Genomic DNA, 24,160 nt, shown 5'->3' on the forward strand with positions numbered 1-24,160 from the left:
ATGGCTGTTTAGATCCACCATGCTCTATTCAAAGTTTTCTCTAGGTAAAATGTTACTTATTCCTGGCTTTGAAAGAAGCATAAATATTACATCATGTGTTCTCAAAGCAATTTGAACTGCAATGTCTGTATAATGTTAGCAGGGGTTGCAGGCCTATCAATGCATACATTAATATTGGCTCACAGAAACAATATTTATGCAGCAATGTACATTATTATATATTTAAAAAAGATGTTAAGCAGATATGAGAAACATCATAACTAAATGAATTACCAATTTAAAATCTGTTAAAGCTGGACTCAAAATAAAACATTTATAAGGGAGCTGTATTGCCTACCAAAGGATTTGTAATTCTGTCCATCAAATCCTCAGATTTACACATCTCTACCTTACAGTGCAGCCCTGTATGGCAACAGCATTAAAAAGGAGCAAAACAAATATATCGCCTCAGTAGGCTGCTAGTGTTAAATTTCATTTTTGGCCTCTCTGTAGCCAGAGAGCGCAACAATCATTTGGCAGTGTCTGTTCTGGCTTCTGCAGGTGCAGGCTTTGTTATTTTCCCCTGCGTCCCATTCAGTTATGGGATATAGTGACCAGCAGCAGGCTGAAATAGGTATAAATAGGCTGAGACCCAGAAGAGAGATATCTTGTTCCTGGGGGAGTAAGACCCTGAGGACTGAGGACATCAGTAGGGGTTTACCTGCAGCTGAAAGAACGCTTTTTGGGGTCCTGGCTCCTGCTTTGGCTGGGGTCCTCTGGCCAAGCCTCCTGAATTTCTGCAGAGAGCTCACCTAAGGATTCAGGACACAGGCAATTACAGAAACTGACTGATACTGCAGGTGGCAACACAGTATTCAGGACACATTCAGTGAGTATCGACCTTGTGAACTTTCTTTGGCCTCATTTGGAGATCTTTTTCTCTGTCCCACCCAAAAGTGGAAGCTTTGCTTATCTGCCTCCTCCCCCCCCTCAGTGGCACCTTTTCGGAGGGAGGGGGAGCGGGTACCTGTTTTTGACAGGTACCCATCCCCACTTTAGAGAGATCTTGGCATGGTGAGATTACTCAGAAATTTGACCCTCCTCCTCTTTTCCCCACCACCAGGCTATTCAGAAAGTACAGCATGATTTGCGCATGTGCAGTAGGGAGCTGGCTGTGGAGCGTAAAGGCTTCACTGCCGGTTTCCCTTACCATGAATGGCGGCCGATTGAAACATTGGCTGGGGTGCCAACATCGCTGAATTCCAGGACAGATAAATGTCCTAATATTAAAAGTCAGCAGCTACAGTATGTGTAGCTGCTGACTTAAATTTTTTTGCTGGGGGGGTCAGAACTCTGCTTTAAGAAAATAAAAAACACAAAAAGACACATGCAGCCTATTCTCTGCCTTAAATGACTGTGAATTACCATGTGCCTGGCTGCTGTGTGCCAATCAGGGAATGGAATAATTACTCTAAAAGGTGCGCAAAACCAAAATCTCTGTAGTAATCAATACAAAAATATGTTTGTAAAAAGAAATAAGGTTCCCTAATGTTAAACCATAATAAACAATGTTTACCAAATAAAAGGTGAAATAGCAGTCTCATAACATTATAATTCATGTATGTATAACAAAGAAGTAAACTTTAAAGACAAATATATAAAAGTCCAAATGTGAAATGTTTAAAATGATGAAAGTCCATGTGTAAGAATCCCAAACCACCTCACAGACAAATGTGCTAGTTCCCTTACCAAACAGTAGTGATCTCCAAATGATAAGAGATCGATAAAATCATCAAAATGGGGGGCAACCACTCAGGATACCACTGACCCCATCACCTCCATAGCCCTTTACTGGTTATCCAAAGCCAGTACCTTAACCACTTGCTTACTGGGCACTTAAACCCCCCTCCTGCCCAGACCAATTTTCAGCTTTCAGCGCTGATGCACTTTGAATGACAATTGCGCGGTCATACAACACCGTACCCAAATGAAATTTTTATCATTTTTTTCCCATAAATAGAGCTTTCTTTTGGTGGTATTTAATTCCAGCTGGGAGTTTTATTTTTTGCTAAACAAACAAAAAAAGATGCAAAATAAAAAAAATAAAAAATCATGTTTAACCTCCCTGGCGGTATGATTCAGTCTGGAATTAGGTGCTGAAAGCGGTACAATTATTTGGCATGGAAATCTAGCATTTTATTTTGTAGTCCTGTAATTCTTAGGAATAACGCTCTTAGCCCCTGTACACACGGTCGGAGATTTCGACAACCAAATCCGTCGGATCTTGTCCGAAACTGTTGCATACACACGGTCGGACAAAGTTGTCGAAAAATCTGATCTTTCAGAACGTGATGACGTAATTTCGTTACGATGGGACTACATTCAGGCTAGTAGCCAATAGCTTTGATGTAGGAATTTGATCTGAGCATGAGTGGCACTTGGTCCGATCAAAATTCTCTACACATGATCGGAGTATCTCCGATCGGCCCAGTTGGTCAGGAAATATTTCCAACAAGTTGGAAAATTGGGTCCGACGGATATTCCGACGGAATCAGTCCGATGCATACCACACACAGTCGGATTATCCGACAACATGGTCCGATAGGACACAATCCGACGGATTCTCCGACCGTGTGTACAAGGGCTTAAATCTCTTCAAACCAGAGTCTAGCAGACATCCCGGGTATGATAAAGTTTATAATATAATAAAGAATAATAAAAATTATTCAATAATGTAATTAAATCCTAAAACACTGAAAAAGGGACACGTTTTGGTTGCTATGGACAATCTCCAAAATCCAGGCAGAAAAAAACAGTATTTATAATATAAAAGTGCATGCAGGGCATTGCACAGACCACTAGGGACAAAGGGGGGTGTGTATTTTGTAATACAGCACTGTAATCTGTAAGATTACAGTGCTGTGTGTGTTTTGTGTCTTTTTACTTTTTTAAATTTGCCACGTTCTCCGCTCCCGTGCGCTGTAATGCCGCAGAGAACGGAGCTCAGCGGCATTCAGCACTGTGAATCAAGCGGAGGACAACTCGATCACACAGCGCGGGGGACATCGCTGGATCCAGGGGACAAGGTAAGTAAGTCTCACTGTGTCCTCCCCTGCACCCAGTGAAGCGATCCCGAGTCTGGCTCGGGGTTACTGCTTCTATCAGTAAATTCCTAACCCGAGACTCTGGATTACCGCTAGGGGGGTTAATAGTTTGTTATAAAATTTAATAACAGACACTAATCAAAATCAATTTGAAAAGAAAATGTGCAGTAACTAGGATATTGCATGCGCTCTTTTAACCCAACCATGTATCCTTAGTTTGGATTGATTAACCAAGTACAGATAACTTTTAAATCATAAAAGCTCTTATATCACGTTCCCTAAGGGGCAATCAATACATTTTTCAGCCAATCTGCTATTCTTGGGTAACTTTTAACCAGCAATCCACATTATTGCATTAAACAGAGAATTCTCCAAAGTGGAAAAGTTTTTCTTTTTCTTAAATTTAATCAAGAGAAAAGTGCTGAAAATCTTCTGGTGATGTACCAGCACCAGCTAACGTGTCCAGTCTTCCTCATCCTTTCCTGGTCCTTCTGAGAAGGAGGAGTATAATCCCCATGCATGCTGATATCACTGACTTTGCTCAATGTGTTTTGTCAAAGTGGACTTCATCAAGAAGAACTCCTGATGAAATCCACTGCGACAAAACATGTTGGGAAAGGTCATGAACCCTTTTGTTTACTTTTTCTGTACATATTTAAAAACACCAGAGTGCTTTCACAACCTTCATACCTCCTACCCTGTCTTCGACAATCAACATCTGCCGTGACACATTGCATGACACTACAGTGATTGGATTAAGGTGAATGAGTCATCTACATGGCTTTAAATTCAAAAGTATATTCCCAACTCTCATTTGAGATAAGGGATGCCACTCAAATAAGCAATGAAACTTATTTAAAGTGGAACTTTACCCATAACAACTTGATAAAAAATAATGTTCTTTAGCAAGTAACATACATTCCACATTAATAATTATGCTACCAAAATAGTGTCTGCTATAAACCTCCTCTATTATTGTTGCTGTTTCTTCTTGCTGGAGGCTGTGATTTGCTAAAGACCAGAGCCCCTGAGCAGCAGTAAACCTAGGCTGTCAGCAGCTTGGCTTCTACAAATTTGAGCAAGGAGAGACAGTGGATTTTAAGCTGGATTTTAAGCAGTATAGGCACTAATTTTTAAAGCTATACATAGCTATACCTGCCAAAGGGGCCAGCCTGAAAGCATCTAGCAGGTCTTCATTTTTTCACTAAAGTTCCACTTTTACATTTCAAAACAAGTCCATTTGAGTAACCACTACTAGTACTACTGACCCAAGCCTTCCAACTTTTGAATTTGAAAATGAGGGACATTTCAGGGAGGTAGTGTGTGTGTGGCCAAACATGATAGTGGGAGGGGCTTAAGGGCAAGGGTTAACCAAAACCTGGGCTTCCTTGTACCTATAAAGTATGTTTTGATTGCTGTGCCACAAGCTGGAGTCTTCTGGATACATTTAAACCACAAAACAATAATTTAGACCCCTTTCACACCACGCCGCCAATAGTGTCGGTGGTAAAATGCTGCTATTTTTAGCGGCTTTTTACCATCGGATTTGCGGCACATTTTGGCTGCTACTGGGGCGCTTTTACCCCCGCTAGCAGCCAAGAAAGGGTTAAAACCACCGGCAATACGCTGCAGTAGCGGCATTTTGCTGGCGGTAATAAAGAGCTGCTCCATTGATTTCAATGGGGAGCAGCGACGGAGGAGCGGTAAACACAACGCTCCTTCACTGATCCAAAGAAGCTGCTGGCAGGACTTTTCCTGACATCCTGCCAGCGCACCGCTGCAGTGTGAAAGCCCTCGGGCTTTCACACTACAGACAATGGTGCAGCTGTTTTAGGGTGGATTGCAGGTGCTATTTCTAACGCTATAGCACCTGCAAAACACCCTTGGTGTGAAAGGGGTCTTAGAAAAATTCAACCGATACATCTGGTTTTGTATAAGCTGTAAGTAGATTAGGAAGGACCTGAGGATCCCAGGATAGAGCCATAAAATAAGCAACTGCAGTATGTGAAGCACATATTAGCAAATGATGGGCATGGTCAAATTGTCCCTAACAGTGGGAGTGGCTTAAAGAGGGATGATTAAGCAGAAGCTGAGCCTAGTTGCTGTATACAGTGCCACATTGCTTGAACAAATGTACACCAGATGGAAATCTTATCTTAAATGTCAGAAATATGCAATATAACACTAAGGGCTCATTCACACTAGTGGTTGTAGGGGTGGTAAAACCGTGGTTCAACCACGTGGTTTTACCACCTCGCCAAGTGCTCCACCTTTAGCTGCAGAGGCAGCAACATCGGATGATGCATTGGTGGACATTACTGCCCTCTGAGCCCAACCCATTCAAGTGAATTGGGATGCTCTGAAAAGCACTACTTTTTCAAATTTTACCACTCCAAATTGCATAACACTGTAGTACCATCTTGTATTATGGCTGCAAACACGCTGCCATTAACAATTAATGGCACCCACATGCTTCTCACAAGGGCAGCATGGTTGCATTCAGTGTGGGAAATGCACATGGAATGCCCCCTTCCTGTTCCAGTGTGAATGAACCCTTAGGGAGAGAGAGAGAGAGAGGGAAGGATTACTATGGTATAGAAAGAAAGGAAAGAAAGGAAAGAGGGATCACTATGCAGCTTTTATGTATAGCATCAGTCCCAGATCTTAAAGTGTTTGTAAGGGTTTGCTTTTTTAAATCACAAACATATCATACTTACCTCCACTGTGCAGCTCGTTTTGCACAGAATAGCCCTGAACCTAGTCTTCTGGGGTCCCCCGGAGGCTCTTGCGGCTCCTTCCATATCAGATAACCCCCTAGGAGAATCACTCTCCCGAGTCCAGCATTTGCGTCCATAGAAGTGAATGCCGGACTCGGCCCCACCCCCTGGTGCCAGCATCATTGGATTTGAGTGACAGCAGCAGGAGCCAATGGCTGCGCTGCTATCAATCTATCCAATCAGGATATGAGACACCAGCCAGAGCTGGTGTGCTCATTCCTGTTGTGCAAATTTCTGGGCTCAGGTAAGTATAAGGGGGGTTCGGGGGCGCTGCTGGATTAAAAAATATTTTTCACCTTAATGCATAGAATGCATTAACGTGAAAAATTGCAAAATTAGGCACCATAAGATGTCATATCATACCTTTGTTTACTACAGCAAGTCTTTTAACAGCTTTAATAACGGCTCTTTATTTTACCACACACATTCTGATATTCGGATGCTTCATGCTTCATATTGAATTGAGATAAGGCATTGCCCCTCTTAACATGACAGTGTTTAGGACTGGAGATATGTTGCTGAGACACCCTACTCTGAATTGTAGGATGGTGACGTGGTTGTACATACTTTCTCCATTCCCCAAAGTCATGATATCCTGAGGGATACAACTGGTGCTGCCTAGAGGATTATTGTTTTAAGAAAGCTATGATGTTAAACTTTATAGTGCCTTATCTAAAGCAGTGCTTAGATTAATACTTTTGACCCTCTGCAGCTTAAGTTTAAAAAGTTGGGTTTTAAATATGGACAGACCTATAAAATGACTAGGCTATCTAAAAGGAATATATAAAACTGACACATCTGAGTAAATAAGGGCACAAATTGTTCTCAAGTCAAGGCTCCCACAGTGCTACGGTTTATGCAGTAAAAAATGTCTCAGCATGCTTTCAGTCATATTAATGCTAGGCGAACCCTGCTAATGCTAATGATGGCTAGCACATAAGCCAGATGAGACCCTGTAACCTTGATAGAAGGGTAATGGCTGTTTAGATCCACCATGCTCTATTCAAAGTTTTCTCTAGGTAAAATGTTACTTATTCCTGGCTTTGAAAGAAGCATAAATATTACATCATGTGTTCTCAAAGCAATTTGAACTGCAATGTCTGTATAATGTTAGCAGGGGTTGCAGGCCTATCAATGCATACATTAATATTGGCTCACAGAAACAATATTTATGCAGCAATGTACATTATTATATATTTAAAAAAGATGTTAAGCAGATATGAGAAACATCATAACTAAATGAATTACCAATTTAAAATCTGTTAAAGCTGGACTCAAAATAAAACATTTATAAGGGAGCTGTATTGCCTACCAAAGGATTTGTAATTCTGTCCATCAAATCCTCAGATTTACACATCTCTACCTTACAGTGCAGCCCTGTATGGCAACAGCATTAAAAAGGAGCAAAACAAATATATCGCCTCAGTAGGCTGCTAGTGTTAAATTTCATTTTTGGCCTCTCTGTAGCCAGAGAGCGCAACAATCATTTGGCAGTGTCTGTTCTGGCTTCTGCAGGTGCAGGCTTTGTTATTTTCCCCTGCGTCCCATTCAGTTATGGGATATAGTGACCAGCAGCAGGCTGAAATAGGTATAAATAGGCTGAGACCCAGAAGAGAGATATCTTGTTCCTGGGGGAGTAAGACCCTGAGGACTGAGGACATCAGTAGGGGTTTACCTGCAGCTGAAAGAACGCTTTTTGGGGTCCTGGCTCCTGCTTTGGCTGGGGTCCTCTGGCCAAGCCTCCTGAATTTCTGCAGAGAGCTCACCTAAGGATTCAGGACACAGGCAATTACAGAAACTGACTGATACTGCAGGTGGCAACACAGTATTCAGGACACATTCAGTGAGTATCGACCTTGTGAACTTTCTTTGGCCTCATTTGGAGATCTTTTTCTCTGTCCCACCCAAAAGTGGAAGCTTTGCTTATCTGCCTCCTCCCCCCCCTCAGTGGCACCTTTTCGGAGGGAGGGGGAGCGGGTACCTGTTTTTGACAGGTACCCATCCCCACTTTAGAGAGATCTTGGCATGGTGAGATTACTCAGAAATTTGACCCTCCTCCTCTTTTCCCCACCACCAGGCTATTCAGAAAGTACAGCATGATTTGCGCATGTGCAGTAGGGAGCTGGCTGTGGAGCGTAAAGGCTTCACTGCCGGTTTCCCTTACCATGAATGGCGGCCGATTGAAACATTGGCTGGGGTGCCAACATCGCTGAATTCCAGGACAGATAAATGTCCTAATATTAAAAGTCAGCAGCTACAGTATGTGTAGCTGCTGACTTAAATTTTTTTGCTGGGGGGGTCAGAACTCTGCTTTAAGAAAATAAAAAACACAAAAAGACACATGCAGCCTATTCTCTGCCTTAAATGACTGTGAATTACCATGTGCCTGGCTGCTGTGTGCCAATCAGGGAATGGAATAATTACTCTAAAAGGTGCGCAAAACCAAAATCTCTGTAGTAATCAATACAAAAATATGTTTGTAAAAAGAAATAAGGTTCCCTAATGTTAAACCATAATAAACAATGTTTACCAAATAAAAGGTGAAATAGCAGTCTCATAACATTATAATTCATGTATGTATAACAAAGAAGTAAACTTTAAAGACAAATATATAAAAGTCCAAATGTGAAATGTTTAAAATGATGAAAGTCCATGTGTAAGAATCCCAAACCACCTCACAGACAAATGTGCTAGTTCCCTTACCAAACAGTAGTGATCTCCAAATGATAAGAGATCGATAAAATCATCAAAATGGGGGGCAACCACTCAGGATACCACTGACCCCATCACCTCCATAGCCCTTTACTGGTTATCCAAAGCCAGTACCTTAACCACTTGCTTACTGGGCACTTAAACCCCCCTCCTGCCCAGACCAATTTTCAGCTTTCAGCGCTGATGCACTTTGAATGACAATTGCGCGGTCATACAACACCGTACCCAAATGAAATTTTTATCATTTTTTTCCCATAAATAGAGCTTTCTTTTGGTGGTATTTAATTCCAGCTGGGAGTTTTATTTTTTGCTAAACAAACAAAAAAAGATGCAAAATAAAAAAAATAAAAAATCATGTTTAACCTCCCTGGCGGTATGATTCAGTCTGGAATTAGGTGCTGAAAGCGGTACAATTATTTGGCATGGAAATCTAGCATTTTATTTTGTAGTCCTGTAATTCTTAGGAATAACGCTCTTAGCCCCTGTACACACGGTCGGAGATTTCGACAACCAAATCCGTCGGATCTTGTCCGAAACTGTTGCATACACACGGTCGGACAAAGTTGTCGAAAAATCTGATCTTTCAGAACGTGATGACGTAATTTCGTTACGATGGGACTACATTCAGGCTAGTAGCCAATAGCTTTGATGTAGGAATTTGATCTGAGCATGAGTGGCACTTGGTCCGATCAAAATTCTCTACACATGATCGGAGTATCTCCGATCGGCCCAGTTGGTCAGGAAATATTTCCAACAAGTTGGAAAATTGGGTCCGACGGATATTCCGACGGAATCAGTCCGATGCATACCACACACAGTCGGATTATCCGACAACATGGTCCGATAGGACACAATCCGACGGATTCTCCGACCGTGTGTACAAGGGCTTAAATCTCTTCAAACCAGAGTCTAGCAGACATCCCGGGTATGATAAAGTTTATAATATAATAAAGAATAATAAAAATTATTCAATAATGTAATTAAATCCTAAAACACTGAAAAAGGGACACGTTTTGGTTGCTATGGACAATCTCCAAAATCCAGGCAGAAAAAAACAGTATTTATAATATAAAAGTGCATGCAGGGCATTGCACAGACCACTAGGGACAAAGGGGGGTGTGTATTTTGTAATACAGCACTGTAATCTGTAAGATTACAGTGCTGTGTGTGTTTTGTGTCTTTTTACTTTTTTAAATTTGCCACGTTCTCCGCTCCCGTGCGCTGTAATGCCGCAGAGAACGGAGCTCAGCGGCATTCAGCACTGTGAATCAAGCGGAGGACAACTCGATCACACAGCGCGGGGGACATCGCTGGATCCAGGGGACAAGGTAAGTAAGTCTCACTGTGTCCTCCCCTGCACCCAGTGAAGCGATCCCGAGTCTGGCTCGGGGTTACTGCTTCTATCAGTAAATTCCTAACCCGAGACTCTGGATTACCGCTAGGGGGGTTAATAGTTTGTTATAAAATTTTGCAAACAGGTCATTTTTCTCCTTCATTGAAATGCGCTGATGAAGCGGCGCTGGTGGGCACTCATAGGCTGCACTGTTGGGCACTGATAGGCACAGTTAAGGTGGCACTAATAGGCACAGATAAGGTGGCACCGATGGGCACAGATAAGGAAGTACTGATGGGCACAGATAAGGCGGCACTGATGGGCAAAGATGGGCACAGATGGGTGGCATGGGTGGGTGGCATGGATGGGCACTGATGGGTACCACTGATAGATGGGACTGCTGGGCACTGATGGGCGGCACTGCTGGGCACTGATGAGCGGCACTGCTGGGCACTGATGGGCACTGGTAGATGACACTGATGGGCTCGGATATGTGGCACTGAGGTGCAGCACTGTTTTTGTGGCAGATTGTGGGCACTGATAGGTGGCACTGTGGGCACTGATAGGTAGCTCTGTGGGCACTAATGGGTGGCACTGTGGGCACTAATGGGTGGCACTGTGGGCACTAATGGGTGGCACTAATGTTTCACTTTGTCCCCTACTTAGTTGGCACTGGCAGGGGGCAGGTGGGCACTGATGATCTGGCCGTGATCGGGACTGATTTCCCGATCACGGCCGCCGGTGATCGGCTTTTTTTTTACTCCTCGCGCTGTCAGCGTGAGGAGGAAAAATAGCCGATTACCGGCTCTGTTTTGTCACATGATCAGCTGTCATTGGCTGACAGCTGATCACGTGGTAAGGGGTCGGGATCAGACTCGCCGATCACAGAGCGCTTCGCGCACGCCCCTCGGGGTGCGCAAGCCGCTCGTGCACGGGACGACGTCAATAGACGTAGTCCCGGCAAAGCAGGTCCGCGCTGTAGCCGTCATTCGACTATAGCGCGGATCTCTAGAGGTTAAAGTAATAATGGATAGGAGAAAAAACAAAAGAACATAGAGTAGTATGCTAAAACCCCATGATTTATTAAAAGTAGATATACTCACAAAAGATAGAGTAACACAGGCAAAACACCCCACACCACGGATCAACAGCGGATGTACAACCTCATATGCAACTGGCCTCACTCTACATGGTGCAATAGACTTCTTTAGAGGATTGGTCCCTTGCACCAGATGAAATGTGTGTAGGCCAGGACTTGATGTAGTGTATATGTTAAATGCCCTTCTTTCAGGTAAGTAGCATTCTTAGGGGAGGGGTTTGGGAGCAATTCAGTGCTAATGATATCTCTTTGAGTCATAGCCCACTATTCCATGGGCTTAGAATATTTTGTTTTAGTAATATAGGAAGAAAGGTCGATTCATGTATACATTTTTAAATATTTACTCATCATAATCGTATAGGCAGACTATTTATTTCAAGAAACTACTCTATGCCACAACAGGCTACACTCCGTTTACTTCTTATTTGTAAGGTGACAGAGTTGTAGCTGTACTTTTCACAACCCATTTAAGATTTTTTTTTTCTGCAGAAAGCTTAGCTTAATACACATCAATATCTGGTCCCAGGTTTTCTTTAATATTCAGCAAGGTTCTCTCTCTGAATCTCAGACAAAGTATTTTTCTCCCCTTGAAGTTCACATGAAATATCTTTCATTACCTTCACTTCTTAGCGGCAGATGCCCTTTTTGTGATTGTGGAAAACTTTTCACCAGTCGGGGAACAGAATTTTTGTTACCATACTATAGTAAGGGATGTATGGTGATTTCTCTTAAAATACTCTGTTACACCACCTAACAATTTTCTTCATTTGCCTGGACATATTAAGGGTGCACTTACCCATTATTGGTCAGGCTGGCACTTTGCTTTTAGTATGAGAAAGTGGTTGTTTTATCTGCTATTTCTGAAACTAAGCAGAGAAACAATAAAAACCTAGCATTCTTCATTATGAGTCTTGTGGGAGAAAAGTCTGTAATAAGTAATTGTAGCTTGAACAAAAAATTCCAGTTCTACTCCAGAAGAGAACAATTTAAAATTCTTGTTTGTAGGTCTAGCAAATCAGAAAATAAGTCAACTCTTCTCTAGATAAATGCTTTGCTTTTACTGAGAAACTGCACCTTGCTGTTGCAGCTATTAGAAAAAAATTAAATTATTCTTTCCAGGCTGCCTCTCAAGAGTCTTGCTCATTCCGTATCATAGCATGAAGCGGTAATATGTTAAAAGTGTTTCATTTGTATTCCTTGATGAGAAGGCATTATAGTTTTACTCGTGTATTAAATCATGTGTGAAGACACAAAAATCCACTTTCCCTGGCAGTATATTTCAACCAGTGCCATTTGCTTATCTTTTTGATAATGAATAATAAAGAAAATCCTGCGAGCCTTCACATTTCCAACAGCGATCAGCAATCACAAACTGCTGTCAGATCTAGACTGCACAAGTTAAATGGTGTGATTTTACATTTCTATTGCAAAACTTTAATGTAACTAATCTAACTAACCAGCATTATCTTATGGAAAATGTTTTACAAATAAAAGATATGGAAGTATTGACTACCGAAATATAGTGGTAAAGAATAGCCCATAGCAAACAATTGGAAAACTTTATTTTAATAAACCTGCTAAAATTGTTATATTCATTATGAAAATGTGATTGATTATAAACATATTAGCACTCCTCAATGGTAGCTATTGCCATACATAGACTTTGAGAACAAACATGTCAGCATAGTAAATACGGTACAAAGATCACAATGAACGCTATTATTATTTTGTATTCCAAAAGTGGCTTTTGAATTTCATTTTGTCTCTTCTATATAGGTTTATACATTTTCTATTCAGTTTAATGAACCCACCGAAGTTTGGGACCTTGATTGCCAGTTTTACATTTGTTATATAATATTAATTTATTTTTAAAATACAATAATTAATACAATTTTGCTTGTCCTTGAATTTTACAGGCAGCTACACATTCAACAAAGAAAATCTAAATGGTTGTAACTACAACCTAAATCCACCATCATGGTTGCCTTATGACAAATGGGAAGAACTAATGTTTTTGTCAGGTACTTCTGTACAACTCAGGCAGTTGTGTCACCAGGTAAAGGATTAGGGATTGTGAATGGACATTATAACATCTGCTAGCTTACATTTTCAATAGATATGCATTTAACGAGAGAGACGTGAAACAGCATAGTGGTTGAATCAAGCTACAATTTTGAATAGAGGGGAGTGTGGTTTAAATAAGACTTTGAGTGGAAATGTTGCATTTGACAAAAATACCTACCTAGATGAGTCCTAAGTTACTGAACAAAGTAATGATCAATTACAAGTGTTTGAATGGAAAGTGCAACATTTGACAAGAAAAGCCTGCAGTTTATATGCGCTTTAATAGGACATGCTGTGGCCAAAAAAATGCAAAGCAGCTTTTGAACTGTCATTTACACCAGTGTTTCTCAACCTTTTACAGTGAAGTACCCCTGCAGATCTAAAAAAAATCCTATGTGCCCCTGTCTCGAGAAAGTAATTTCTATTGTTTGGTTGTCATGGTTCATGTGTGTGTGTAATGTCAGTATGTGTTTGTTTGTGATGATTTTTGTGTGTGTTTGTGATGGTTTTTGTTTGTGTGCAAAATTATCATCAAATGCAGACTCACCAGTGTCCATCAATACAACCTGATCAGTGCCCGACTGCAGCCTCACCATTGCCCACCATTGTAGCCTGGTCAGTATCCATCAATGCAGCCTCATCAGTGTCCATCAATGCAGCCTCACCAGTGTTCATCAATGCAACCTGATCAGTGCCCAACTGCAGCCTCACCATTGCACAACAATGCAGCATGATCAGTGTCCATCAATGCAGCCTCATCGGTGTCCACCAATGCAGCCTCATCAGTGTCCACCAATGCAGCCTCATCAGTGTCTATCAATGCAGCCTTACCAGTGTCCATCAATGCAGTCTCACCAGTGTCCATCAATGCAGTCTCACCAGTGTCCATCAATGTAGCCTAATTAGTGTCCATCAGCTCAGCCTGTTCACTGCCCATCAGTGCAGCCTATCGGTGTCCATAGAATGCATGCATGTTAAAGACCTCCTTTACAACCACTTTAACTGTTTGGGGGTTACAAATACATTAACCCCTTTGCAGTACAAAGGCATTAATGTATTGCCATTGGTCACTGATGCATTAATGTGGCAATTAATGAACTCCTTTGTGCTGCATTAGTGGCACCCATGTCAGTGTGTGTTTATTAACCCCCTCATGCTGCAAAGGGGTTAATTAGCAGTGCTACTGCCACTAATGCAGCACAAAGGGGTTAATTAATTGCCACTGGAATACATCAGTGACCAATGGTAATACATTAACTCCCTCCATGCTGCATATTACAAGTAGCATTGTAGATTAAGTAAACCCCCCTCCCCCTTAAAAAAAAAAAAAATGTTAAGCACTGCAGTAGGAGCACACAGATAAGACACGGCAGTATAGTCAGCAATGTTATCAGCCTCTGCTCAGTCACTTGTCCATGACAGTGGATTCTCTGAGCAGTTAACAGCAGCAGCACTCCTCTTCCATATCATGATCCCAGCCTGTCAATGACATCACACCTAGGAAGCGCCTGTCAAGCAGAGATTACTCTGCCCAACGGTGAAGTGTCTGTGTGAGTAACACTGGCTGGGTGCAGGAGCACACTTGGCACACTTGTACCCCTCTGCTAGAGGCAGCTCTGTAAACATAAAGCTGTGTAGCGGCGGCTGTAGGGTGACCACATTTCCAAACTGCCATTCAGGAACACCCCCCTTCCCAAAAAAGGGGGGGGTGTAGTCTCAGAATTGATGGGGAATTCGGTGGTGGGTGTTTTTTTGGGGGGTGAATGGCTGGTGTTAATACTAGTAGTATATCAAGCATGGTGTCGGGATGATCAAATCACATTATTTGTATTACTACATTGTAATATAAAATGAACTAGTTCAACTCACAACAATACAGAATCAGTGGGAACCCTGAGTGTGCCACTTGCCATCAGATGCAGTTTGCCACCGTTACCTGCTACCAAATGCAGCTTGTTACTTGCCACTGTCACCTGCCGCCAGATGCAGTGTGCCACCTTCAGCCATGTCCCTTGCCACCCACAGCCTACCACCTGAAGCCATGTCACTTGTCACATGCAGCCTGCCACCTGCAGCCATGTCACTTGCCACCTGCAGCTATGTCACTTGCCACCACTGCATGCCACCTGCAGCCATGTCACTTGCCACCGCAGCCTACCACCGGCAGCCATGTCACTTGCCACCAGCAGGCATGTCACTTGCCACCGCTGCATGCCACCTGCAGCCATGTCACTTGCCACCCACAGCCATGTCACTTGCCACCGCTGCCTGCCACCTGCAGCCATGTCACTTGCCACCCGCAGCCATGTTACTTGCCACATGCCGCCTGCCACCCTCAGCCATGTCACTTGTCTCATGCAGCCTGCCACCTGCAGCCATGTCACTTACCACATTCGGTCTGCCACCCACAGCCATGTCACTTGTCACATGCAGCCTGCCACCTGCAGCCACGTCACTTGCCACACGCAGCCTGCCACCTACAGCAATGTAATTTGCCCCCCGCAGTCATGTCACTTGCCACCTGCAGCCATGTCACTTGCCACCGCTGCATGCCACCTGCAACCATGTCACTTGCCACCCACAGACATGTCACTTGCCACCGCTACCTGCCACCTGAAGCCATGTCACTTGCCACCCGCAGCCATGTTACTTGCCACATGCAGCCTGCCACCCTCAGCCATGTCACTTGCCACATGCAGCCTGCCACCTGCAGCCATGTCACTTACCACATTCGGTCTGCCACCCACAGCCATGTCACTTGTCACATGCAGCCTGCCACCTGCAGCCATGTCACTTGCCACACGCAGCCTGCCACCTACAGCAATGTAATTTGCCACCCGCAGTCATGTCACTTGCCACCTGCAGCCATCTCACTTGCCACCGCTGCATGCCACCCACAGACATGTCACTTGCCACTGCTACCTGCCACCTGCAGCCATGTCACTTGCCACCACTGCCTGTTACTTGTAGCCATGTCACTTGCCACCGCTGCCTGCCACCTGCAGCCATGTCACTTGCCACCCGCAGCCATGTTACTTGCCACATGCAGCCTGCCACCCTCAGACAACATGTCACTTGCCACATGCAGCCTGCTACCCGCAGCCATGTCACTTGCCACCCACAGCCATGTCACTTGCCACCTGCAGACATGTCACTTGCATATTCAGTCTGCCACCCACAGCCATGTCACTTGTCATATGCAGCCTGCCACCTGCAGCCATGTCACTTGCCACATGCAGCCTGCCACCTACAGCAATGTAATTTGCCACCCGCAGTCATGTCACTTGCCACCTGCAGCCATGTTACTTGCCACATCCAGCCTGCCACCCACAGCCATGTCACTTGCCACATGGAGCCTGCCACCTGCCTCCATGTCACCTGCCACCCACAGCCATGTCACTTGCCACATGCAGCCTGCCACCTGCCACCCGCAGCCATATCACTTGACACAAGCAGCCTGCCACCTGCAGCCATGTCACTTGCCACCCATCTTCCCCTCACTGAATTCACTTGTCTCCTTTATTACTGTCCAGTGTCCACCTGTGTGACTGTCATCTTCTTCTTCATTACTTTTTTCCCTCACCTTCCAAGTTCCAATATCCCCTTTGGTGAATGGTCCCTCAGACAGTGAATCGGGCCATGAGCGGAAGGAGGAGAAGTCAGGCAGCCGTTGATCTAATCCAGCAGCAGCAGCACACCAGATGACCAGTCCCGACTGCTGTCATTTCCTCTCCATGCTGTTGGGTGGCGGGCCGCAGACGCCGGAGGAGGAGGGGGGTGGAGAGGAGACACTGTCTGGACTCTGGAGAGTCACACACCAGTCGCTGCTGCTTGCCGCTTGGCACCAGAGAAGGAAGAAGTGCAGAGGGAACAGAGCAGTACTAGGCGTGGGCTTTACTTCCGGCCTCACTGTCTGAGATAGTGAGTCTGTGATGTCACTGGTTGCAAGCAGCCAGTTCCGGAAGTGTAGGGAAATGTTACTGGTTAGCAGGGTTGACTGTGTCCTCAGTTTACCCAGCATCAGAGCAGGCCACACAGTGACACAGGCAGTGTACCAACATGCCCTTGGTGCATGTACCCCCAGCGTGTACCATAGGTTGAGAAACCTTGATCTGATCAGGCTGCATTGGTGGGCAATAGTGAGGCTGCAGTTGGGCATTGGTGAGGCTGAATTTGATGATGATTTTGCACACAAACAAAAACCATCACAAACACATACTGACATTACACACACACATAAATCATGACACCCAAACAATATAAATTACTTTCTCGAGATGGGTACTTGGGACATTTTTTTAAATCTGCAGGGGTATTTCACCATAAAAGGTTGAGAAACACTGATCTACACCACTCTATTGAACTCAAACACAGGAAAACAATGCCTGAGCATTTTAATGTTAAATGATTCAACAACTGGAAGAGCAAATTGTATTTCATATTTAAACTGTACAAAGATATGGCTTCTCCATGGATAAGCACACATACAGTAAGTATATATTTTGCTGCTTTGAAATGCATGCACTGTTTGCTGCATTTGCCCTGAGAGGAAGCTGGAAGTTGACAGGTGTCCTGGGGACTTATGACTAAATACCCTAAATTGAACCCTGTGACAGTGCTGTGTTCTGCAAATCGCATTGGCTACCAGTAGTTGGGTATAAGTGCAAGGTAGCCATATGCCAAGGAAACATGCCTTATGGTCTCCATCTGCAAGGCCTTAGCCTGTTCAGAAATTTACCTCATGGTCTTCAGCTGCGAGGTGACTAGACTGCTCAGCATTCACGTTTATTTTTTATTTTTATTTTATTTGAATGGACTGGTGCTTGCAGTGGTAGGCAGCCTTTGCACTTTTAGGGAAGAACAAGTTAATACCAGTGGCACCTACTGGGGTAGGACTACACGTGTAAAACAGAAAAGACAAATTTACCAAGCGAGTCCTTACTTTTAGAGTTTATAGCAAGAAATTAGCTCCTTTATGATTTATTAAATTCACTCTAAACCACTGCCAATAATATTTCCAACAATTTATTGTTGCAGATAACAGAGAATGCTTCAGAGTGGGAAAAATGGTATAAATTGGATTATCAAAATGATTCGGGTATGTATTTACATTTGTTTTTGTTTAGATACCACTTAGATTTCATTTATTTTGCTATTATGTCTAGAAATAAAATAAATGAAAATAATTACAAATTTGGTAACACCCTAACAAGTATTCAACCATTTGTCATTATGTAAACCAGCTGCATATGTAGTTAACTCAGCTATCTCTTTGTCAAGGATGCATGTGTCTTTTCAATATTCATGCCGAGATTGATATTCTATATCATAGCTAGCATATTAGACCACAATGTTTAGGGCAAGGTTAGCAACCATAGAGAGGTGGAGATCTATCTGAAATGCATGGAACAGATTAAAGATCACCAGGGTGCAGCACCCCTCATTTTTTGGGAGATAACATAGCAAGGCCTATAAAAAGAAAAATTAAAAGAAAACTTTTAAAACTATAATAATACAAATGACACTGTAATACTATAACATTATCTTATCTCCTAAACCTGGCTTGGCTGACTGATTTGAATTGTGTCTTGGCTGGCTGGTTTGAGTTGTGGCCCAACTAGTTTAGTTCAGGCCTGGGTGGTTTGAGTTCTGGCTGGGCTAGCTGGACTGAGTTGTGGCCTGGCTGGCTGGTTTCTGTTTTGGCTTGGGTGGCTGGATTGAGTTCTGGTCTGGTTGGCTGGACTAAGTTTCTGCCTGGCTGGGCTAAGTTTTGGCCTGGCTGGCTGTGCTGAACTCTGACCTGGCTGGTTGGACAGAGTTCTGACCTGGCTGGGTGTGCTGAACTCTGACCTGGCTGGTTGGACAGAGTTCTGACCTGGCTGGGTTGTGCTCTGGCCTGGCTGGCCTGAACTCTGACCTGGCTGCCTTTTGGCCTGTCTGAATGGGTTGGGTTCAAGGATAAGTAGTATGTTACATATAGTGCAGGGGTCAGGAGTAAGTAATTCAGAGTTTGGAGACCAATAGTAAGTAGCACAAAGTTCAGAGGACAGTATTATTTTATTACTATTTATTTCAGTTACTTACATAGCGCCATCAATTTACGCAGTGCTTTACATATACATTGTACATTCACATCAGTCCCTACCCTCAAGGAGCTTACAATCTAAGGTCCCTAACTCACATTCATACATACTAGGGACAATTTAGACAGGATCCAATTAACCTATCTGCATGTCTTTGGAGTGTGGGAGGAAACCAGAGTACCTGGAGGAAACCCACGCAGGCACAGGGAGAACATGCAAACTCCAAGCAGGTAGTGTCGTGGTTGGGATTTGAACCAGCGACCCTTCTTATTGCTAGGCGAAAGTCCTATCCACTACACCACTGTGCCGCCCACAGTAGAAACTAACACATAGTTAAGAGGTCAGCAGTAAGTAACACACAGTGCAGAGGTCAATAAAATGTAACAGAGTTTATGCAGTGGTCACTTATGTGTATGACCTAGAGTAGACCCATATATACCCTGGTATGACATACAGCATGATCCTTCCACACTAGGTAGGTTTTCCACAGTGATACTCATATGTTTCCCAGCTGCCACCAATATATCCCCTCACTGCTATCTTTGTCTTCCTTCTTCTGAAAAATGGTCCTATGTTATTGTTTTAGACTTAACAATAATATAGTGTGAGTGAAAACTGCACATTTCCATCTAGTTCAAGATAAGAAAAATAATTCATTCCCAGCTCCAAAAAAAAATAAAAAATCTTCATGCAAGCACATACAGTATCTCACAAAAGTGAGTACACTCCTCACTTTTTGGTAAATATTTTATTATATCCTTTCTTGTGACAACATTGAAGAAATTACACTTTACTACAATGAAAAGTAGTGAGTGTACAGCTTGTATAACAGTGTAAATGTGTCCCCACAAAATAACTGCCATTAATGCCTAAACCACTGGCAACAAGAGTGAGTACACCCCTAAGTGAAAATGTTCAAATTGGGCCCAATTAGCCATTTTCCCTCCCCGATGTATGTGCCTCGTTAATGTTACAAGGTCTTAGGTGTGAATGGGGAGCAGGTGTGTTAAATTCAGTGTTGTCACTCTCACACTCTCATAACGGTCATTGGAAGTTCAACATGGCACCTCATGGCAAAGAACTCTGAGTATCTGAAAAAAAGAATTGTTGCTCTACATAAAGATGGTCTAGGCTATAAGAGGATTGCCAAGACCCTGAAACTGAGCTGCAGCAGGGTGGCCAAGATCATACAGCGGTTTAACAGGACAGGTTCCACTCAGAACAGGCCTCGCAATGGTCGACCAAAGAAGTTGAGTGCATGTGCTCAGTGTCATATCAAGAGGTTGTCTTTAGGAAATAGATGTATGAGTGCTGCCAGAATTGCTGCAGAGGTTGAAGGGGTCAGCCTGTCAGTGCTCAGACCATATCAGAACAGGGGATCAAATTGGTCTGCATGGCTTTTGTCCCAGAAGGAAGACTCTTCTAAAAATGATGCATTAGAAAGCCCGCAAACAGTTTGCTGAAGACAAGCAGACTAAGGACATTGATTACTGGAACCATGTCCTGTAGTCTGACGAGACCAAGATAAACCTATTTAGTTCAGATGGTGTTAAGCGTGTGTGGTGGCGACCAGGTGAGGAGTACAAAGACAAGTGTGTCTTGCCTACAGTCAAGCATGGTGGTGGGAGTGTCATGGTCTGGGGCTGCATGAGTGCTGCCGACACTGGGGAGCTACAGTTCATTGAGAGAATGCCAACATGTACTGTGACATACTGAAGCAGAGCATCATCCCCTCCCTTCGGAGACTGGACCGAAGAGCAGTATTCCAACATGACACCTACCCGAAAACACACCTCCAAGATGACCACTGCCTTGCTAAAGGTGATGGACTGGCCAAGCATGTCTCCAGACCTAAACCCTATTGAGCATCTATGGGGCATCCTCAAATGGAAGGTGGAGGAGCACAAGGTCTCTAACATCCACCAGCTCCATGATGTTGTCATGGAGCAGTGGAAAAGGACTCCAGTGGCAACCTGTGAAGCTCTGGTGAACTCCATGCCCAAGAGGGTTAAGGCAGTTCTGAAAAATAATGGTAACCACACAAAATATTGACTCTTTGGGCCCAATTTGGACATTTTAACTTAGGGGTGTACTCCATTTTGTTGTCAGCAGTTTAGACATTAATGGCTGTGTGTTGAGCTATTTTGAGGGGACAGAAAATTTACATGGCTATTAAAGCTGTGCACTCACTACTTTACCTTATTTACTAGACTGTATGAATGATCATGAGGCATTGCAAATTAATTTGTATTATCAGGGTTCACAGCAGCAGGGTTAATAAACTTTAATGCAACAAAAGCTTGATGAAATGTTTTAGCTCACATCTATTGCCGCCAAGTGTTGTAAAACTGCATGTGTACATTTAAAAAAAAAAAGGTACAGGTATAAATGAATACAATGATTTAAAGAAAAAAACAATGTTTTATTTGCTTCAGTTGTTTTTTAGTTAATTTTTTTTCTCTCCTGGCATATGATTTATATTCATGTTTGCACTTCCAGAGCTTTAGGTTTACTTATTTTGTTTACACTCTTATTTTGGAAATAATGTTTGATTTGTCAGGCTTTCACTGCTTGTTGTTCAATGCTTATTCATAGCTGTTATTAGCCGTGCAAATGATTCTGCTTTTAAAATGCAAGAGATATAAAAGGCATAGTTGAAAGATAAAATGAAATGACCTTTCTGTGTTGATGCTGTGCAATAATCTACTGTGTAAGGTCATATAACAGTATATGCATAGTAGTAACATAGTAACAAAGTGTTTGCAGTTTAAAATATGATTTATAAATGGCTTTTCCATAGTGCATCTTCTATATAGATCTGCCATGCGTTAATAGCACAATGAAGGAAAGGTTGGCCCCAGGACTCTGAATTACTGTAGCTCCTCTGGTCCACTTTACAGTCCTAATGGATTCATTTATCATGTGTCCCTGGAGATAGTTAAGTGGCATCCTTCAGACTGAAAGTGCGGGAGAGACTGGGTCAAACTGTTTGAAGGTCTTCCTGCTCTCTCAGGCGTAAATGAACATCGGCTTACTTGCCAGTTTGGTTATCATTAACTCCTTTGTTTCTAGAGAGATAATAATGGAGGACAAAATCCTTTCATCATAAGTTAGGCTATTTTCTTTACTTGTTTAGATTGATTTACCATATTATTTGCTGTCGTGGAAGTCCACAAGTGGTATTGCCATGCATCCCAATAATGTATATAGTAATGAAGATAGTTCAATTAAATTATTTGTATATCTTTGGGTTGTACATTTGTAGACAGCTTCTGCATGCTCATATTCATAATAATGGATTTTAGCTACTGGTTTGATGTAAATGCTGACATAATCTATATTTTTGGGGCATTTTCCATTTACGAAAGAATGAATACGATTTACTTACTATATCATTTTAGATTTTTTTTTTTTTTAAATGTTATGTTTACAGTTTTTTATTGTAAATGAGATAACAAAAGTTAATATTTTGGCAGCCTATTATAACAAACCTACCCATAACCTGTGTGCCAAATGCTATGCAGACAATGCACGAGGTGGTATCAAAAAGTTTTTAGACTAGCTCTATTTACCAGAAAGTACTTTTTGTATCTACATTTACACACTATCACCTTCTAAATAGTCCCCTTCCACAGCAATACAGTGCTCACAGCATTCCTGACACTTCTGGAATGTGTCCTGAAAGTCTTCTTTTCGAAATGCGTCAAGCATCTTTTGCTATTCGAGCTGGTGTCAAAACAGCGACCTTTGCACTGGATCTTCAACTCATTGCAGCATCTCTGTAAACTTGCTGAATCACATCAAACATCTCTGTGGCAGATTTGCCCAGTTTCATGCAGAGTTTCACGTTTGCTCTTTGTTCTAACTTGCTGTCCATGATGAAATAGCAGAACTGGTTGATGCACATGGTCAGAATAGCACCAGTTGTACAGCTCCCGATGTACAAAGGATGATGTTTCTGGCATACTGACGTATGAAGGTCAGTGCCCCTTGTTACTGTGCATGCAGCCTTGTGCTGCCATCTGTTGGTGTGTTACAAAACTTTAAATGTTTTCATACCACCTCATATAGTATTGGTTTAAACAGTAGTACATATTGCTGGCAGTGTCTCGACTTCAATCATATATTTATAGATGACTTTGATGTGCTTGTTGGATAAAGATTTATAACTGCGCTAGTGGTGATAGCAGATTTTCTACATATATAATAATGCTTCATTGATTTTAATAAGTGGCTGTGCATAAAGAATATGACAGGAAAAAAATGACAGAATTTAGGGTTCTAAAGTGTAAAACTTTCCCTAATCACTTTTAATAAATATTAGTAAAAATGGATGTTCAGCTAACCCTAAAGCTACATAAAAAAATGTTCTAGAGAATGATCTTTCTAAAATGCCGCAAGTTACTATCTCTGAAGACAGTGATGGTAACAGTGACAGAGTGGTGGAGAGCTGTTCACTCAAGAATGTAAACAAACAGCAACAGAGGGAGATCATTCTCCGAATTAAAGCATACTGGAAGTTAAATTACCTAAACTAATAGGAATCTAGGCAGAAAAAAATAAGTGCACTGTACCCAAGTGAGAAGCATTTTGCTTTATGCTGCGAATTGTTGTAGCCAAGTGACAGGATGTAGTTGCTAGTTCAGAAATGTAGAAAAACTGTATAACTTACATCCTTTCTACCACCAGTTTGTCTACATTTCTGAGCTAACAGCTTTATACTGCTGCTGCTGGCCACATTATGTAATTTGGCTACAACATTAGCAATTTTCAGCGTATAGTATGAACTTTCTCACTTGGAGACAGTACATCTATTTTCCCTGTCTGTATTACCACAAGTACAGATAAGGTAGGTCACAGTGTGCTTTCATTTAGAGAACTATCTCCCTCCAGTTAGTTTATTTTCATGAGTAAACAGCTCTTAAGCTGGAGAACTGAGCCAAGGTCGGTAACAAGTTGGTAACCTCCGTGAAAAGCCATTATCTCCTTGAGAGATCTAGCATGTTCCC

General features: G+C 42.6%; 1 protein-coding gene across 1 annotated transcript in view; it reads left to right on the top strand.

Moving 5' to 3' along the window:
* The window catches only part of LOC143983065 (uncharacterized), a 695,051-nt gene that overhangs the window by 496,511 nt on the left and 174,380 nt on the right, over positions 1 to 24,160 (top strand). The window contains exons 82-83 of the mRNA XM_077482312.1: positions 12,921 to 13,060; positions 18,106 to 18,166. Of these exons, the coding sequence (XP_077338438.1) occupies positions 12,921 to 13,060; positions 18,106 to 18,166 (201 nt within the window). The remainder of the gene's footprint in view (positions 1 to 12,920; positions 13,061 to 18,105; positions 18,167 to 24,160) is intronic.

Source organism: Lithobates pipiens, unplaced genomic scaffold (genome assembly GCF_037356315.1).
Source record: "Lithobates pipiens isolate NorthernLeopardFrog02 unplaced genomic scaffold, aLitPip1_a1.2 Scaffold_16, whole genome shotgun sequence".
Classification (NCBI taxonomy): domain Eukaryota; kingdom Metazoa; phylum Chordata; class Amphibia; order Anura; family Ranidae; genus Lithobates; species Lithobates pipiens.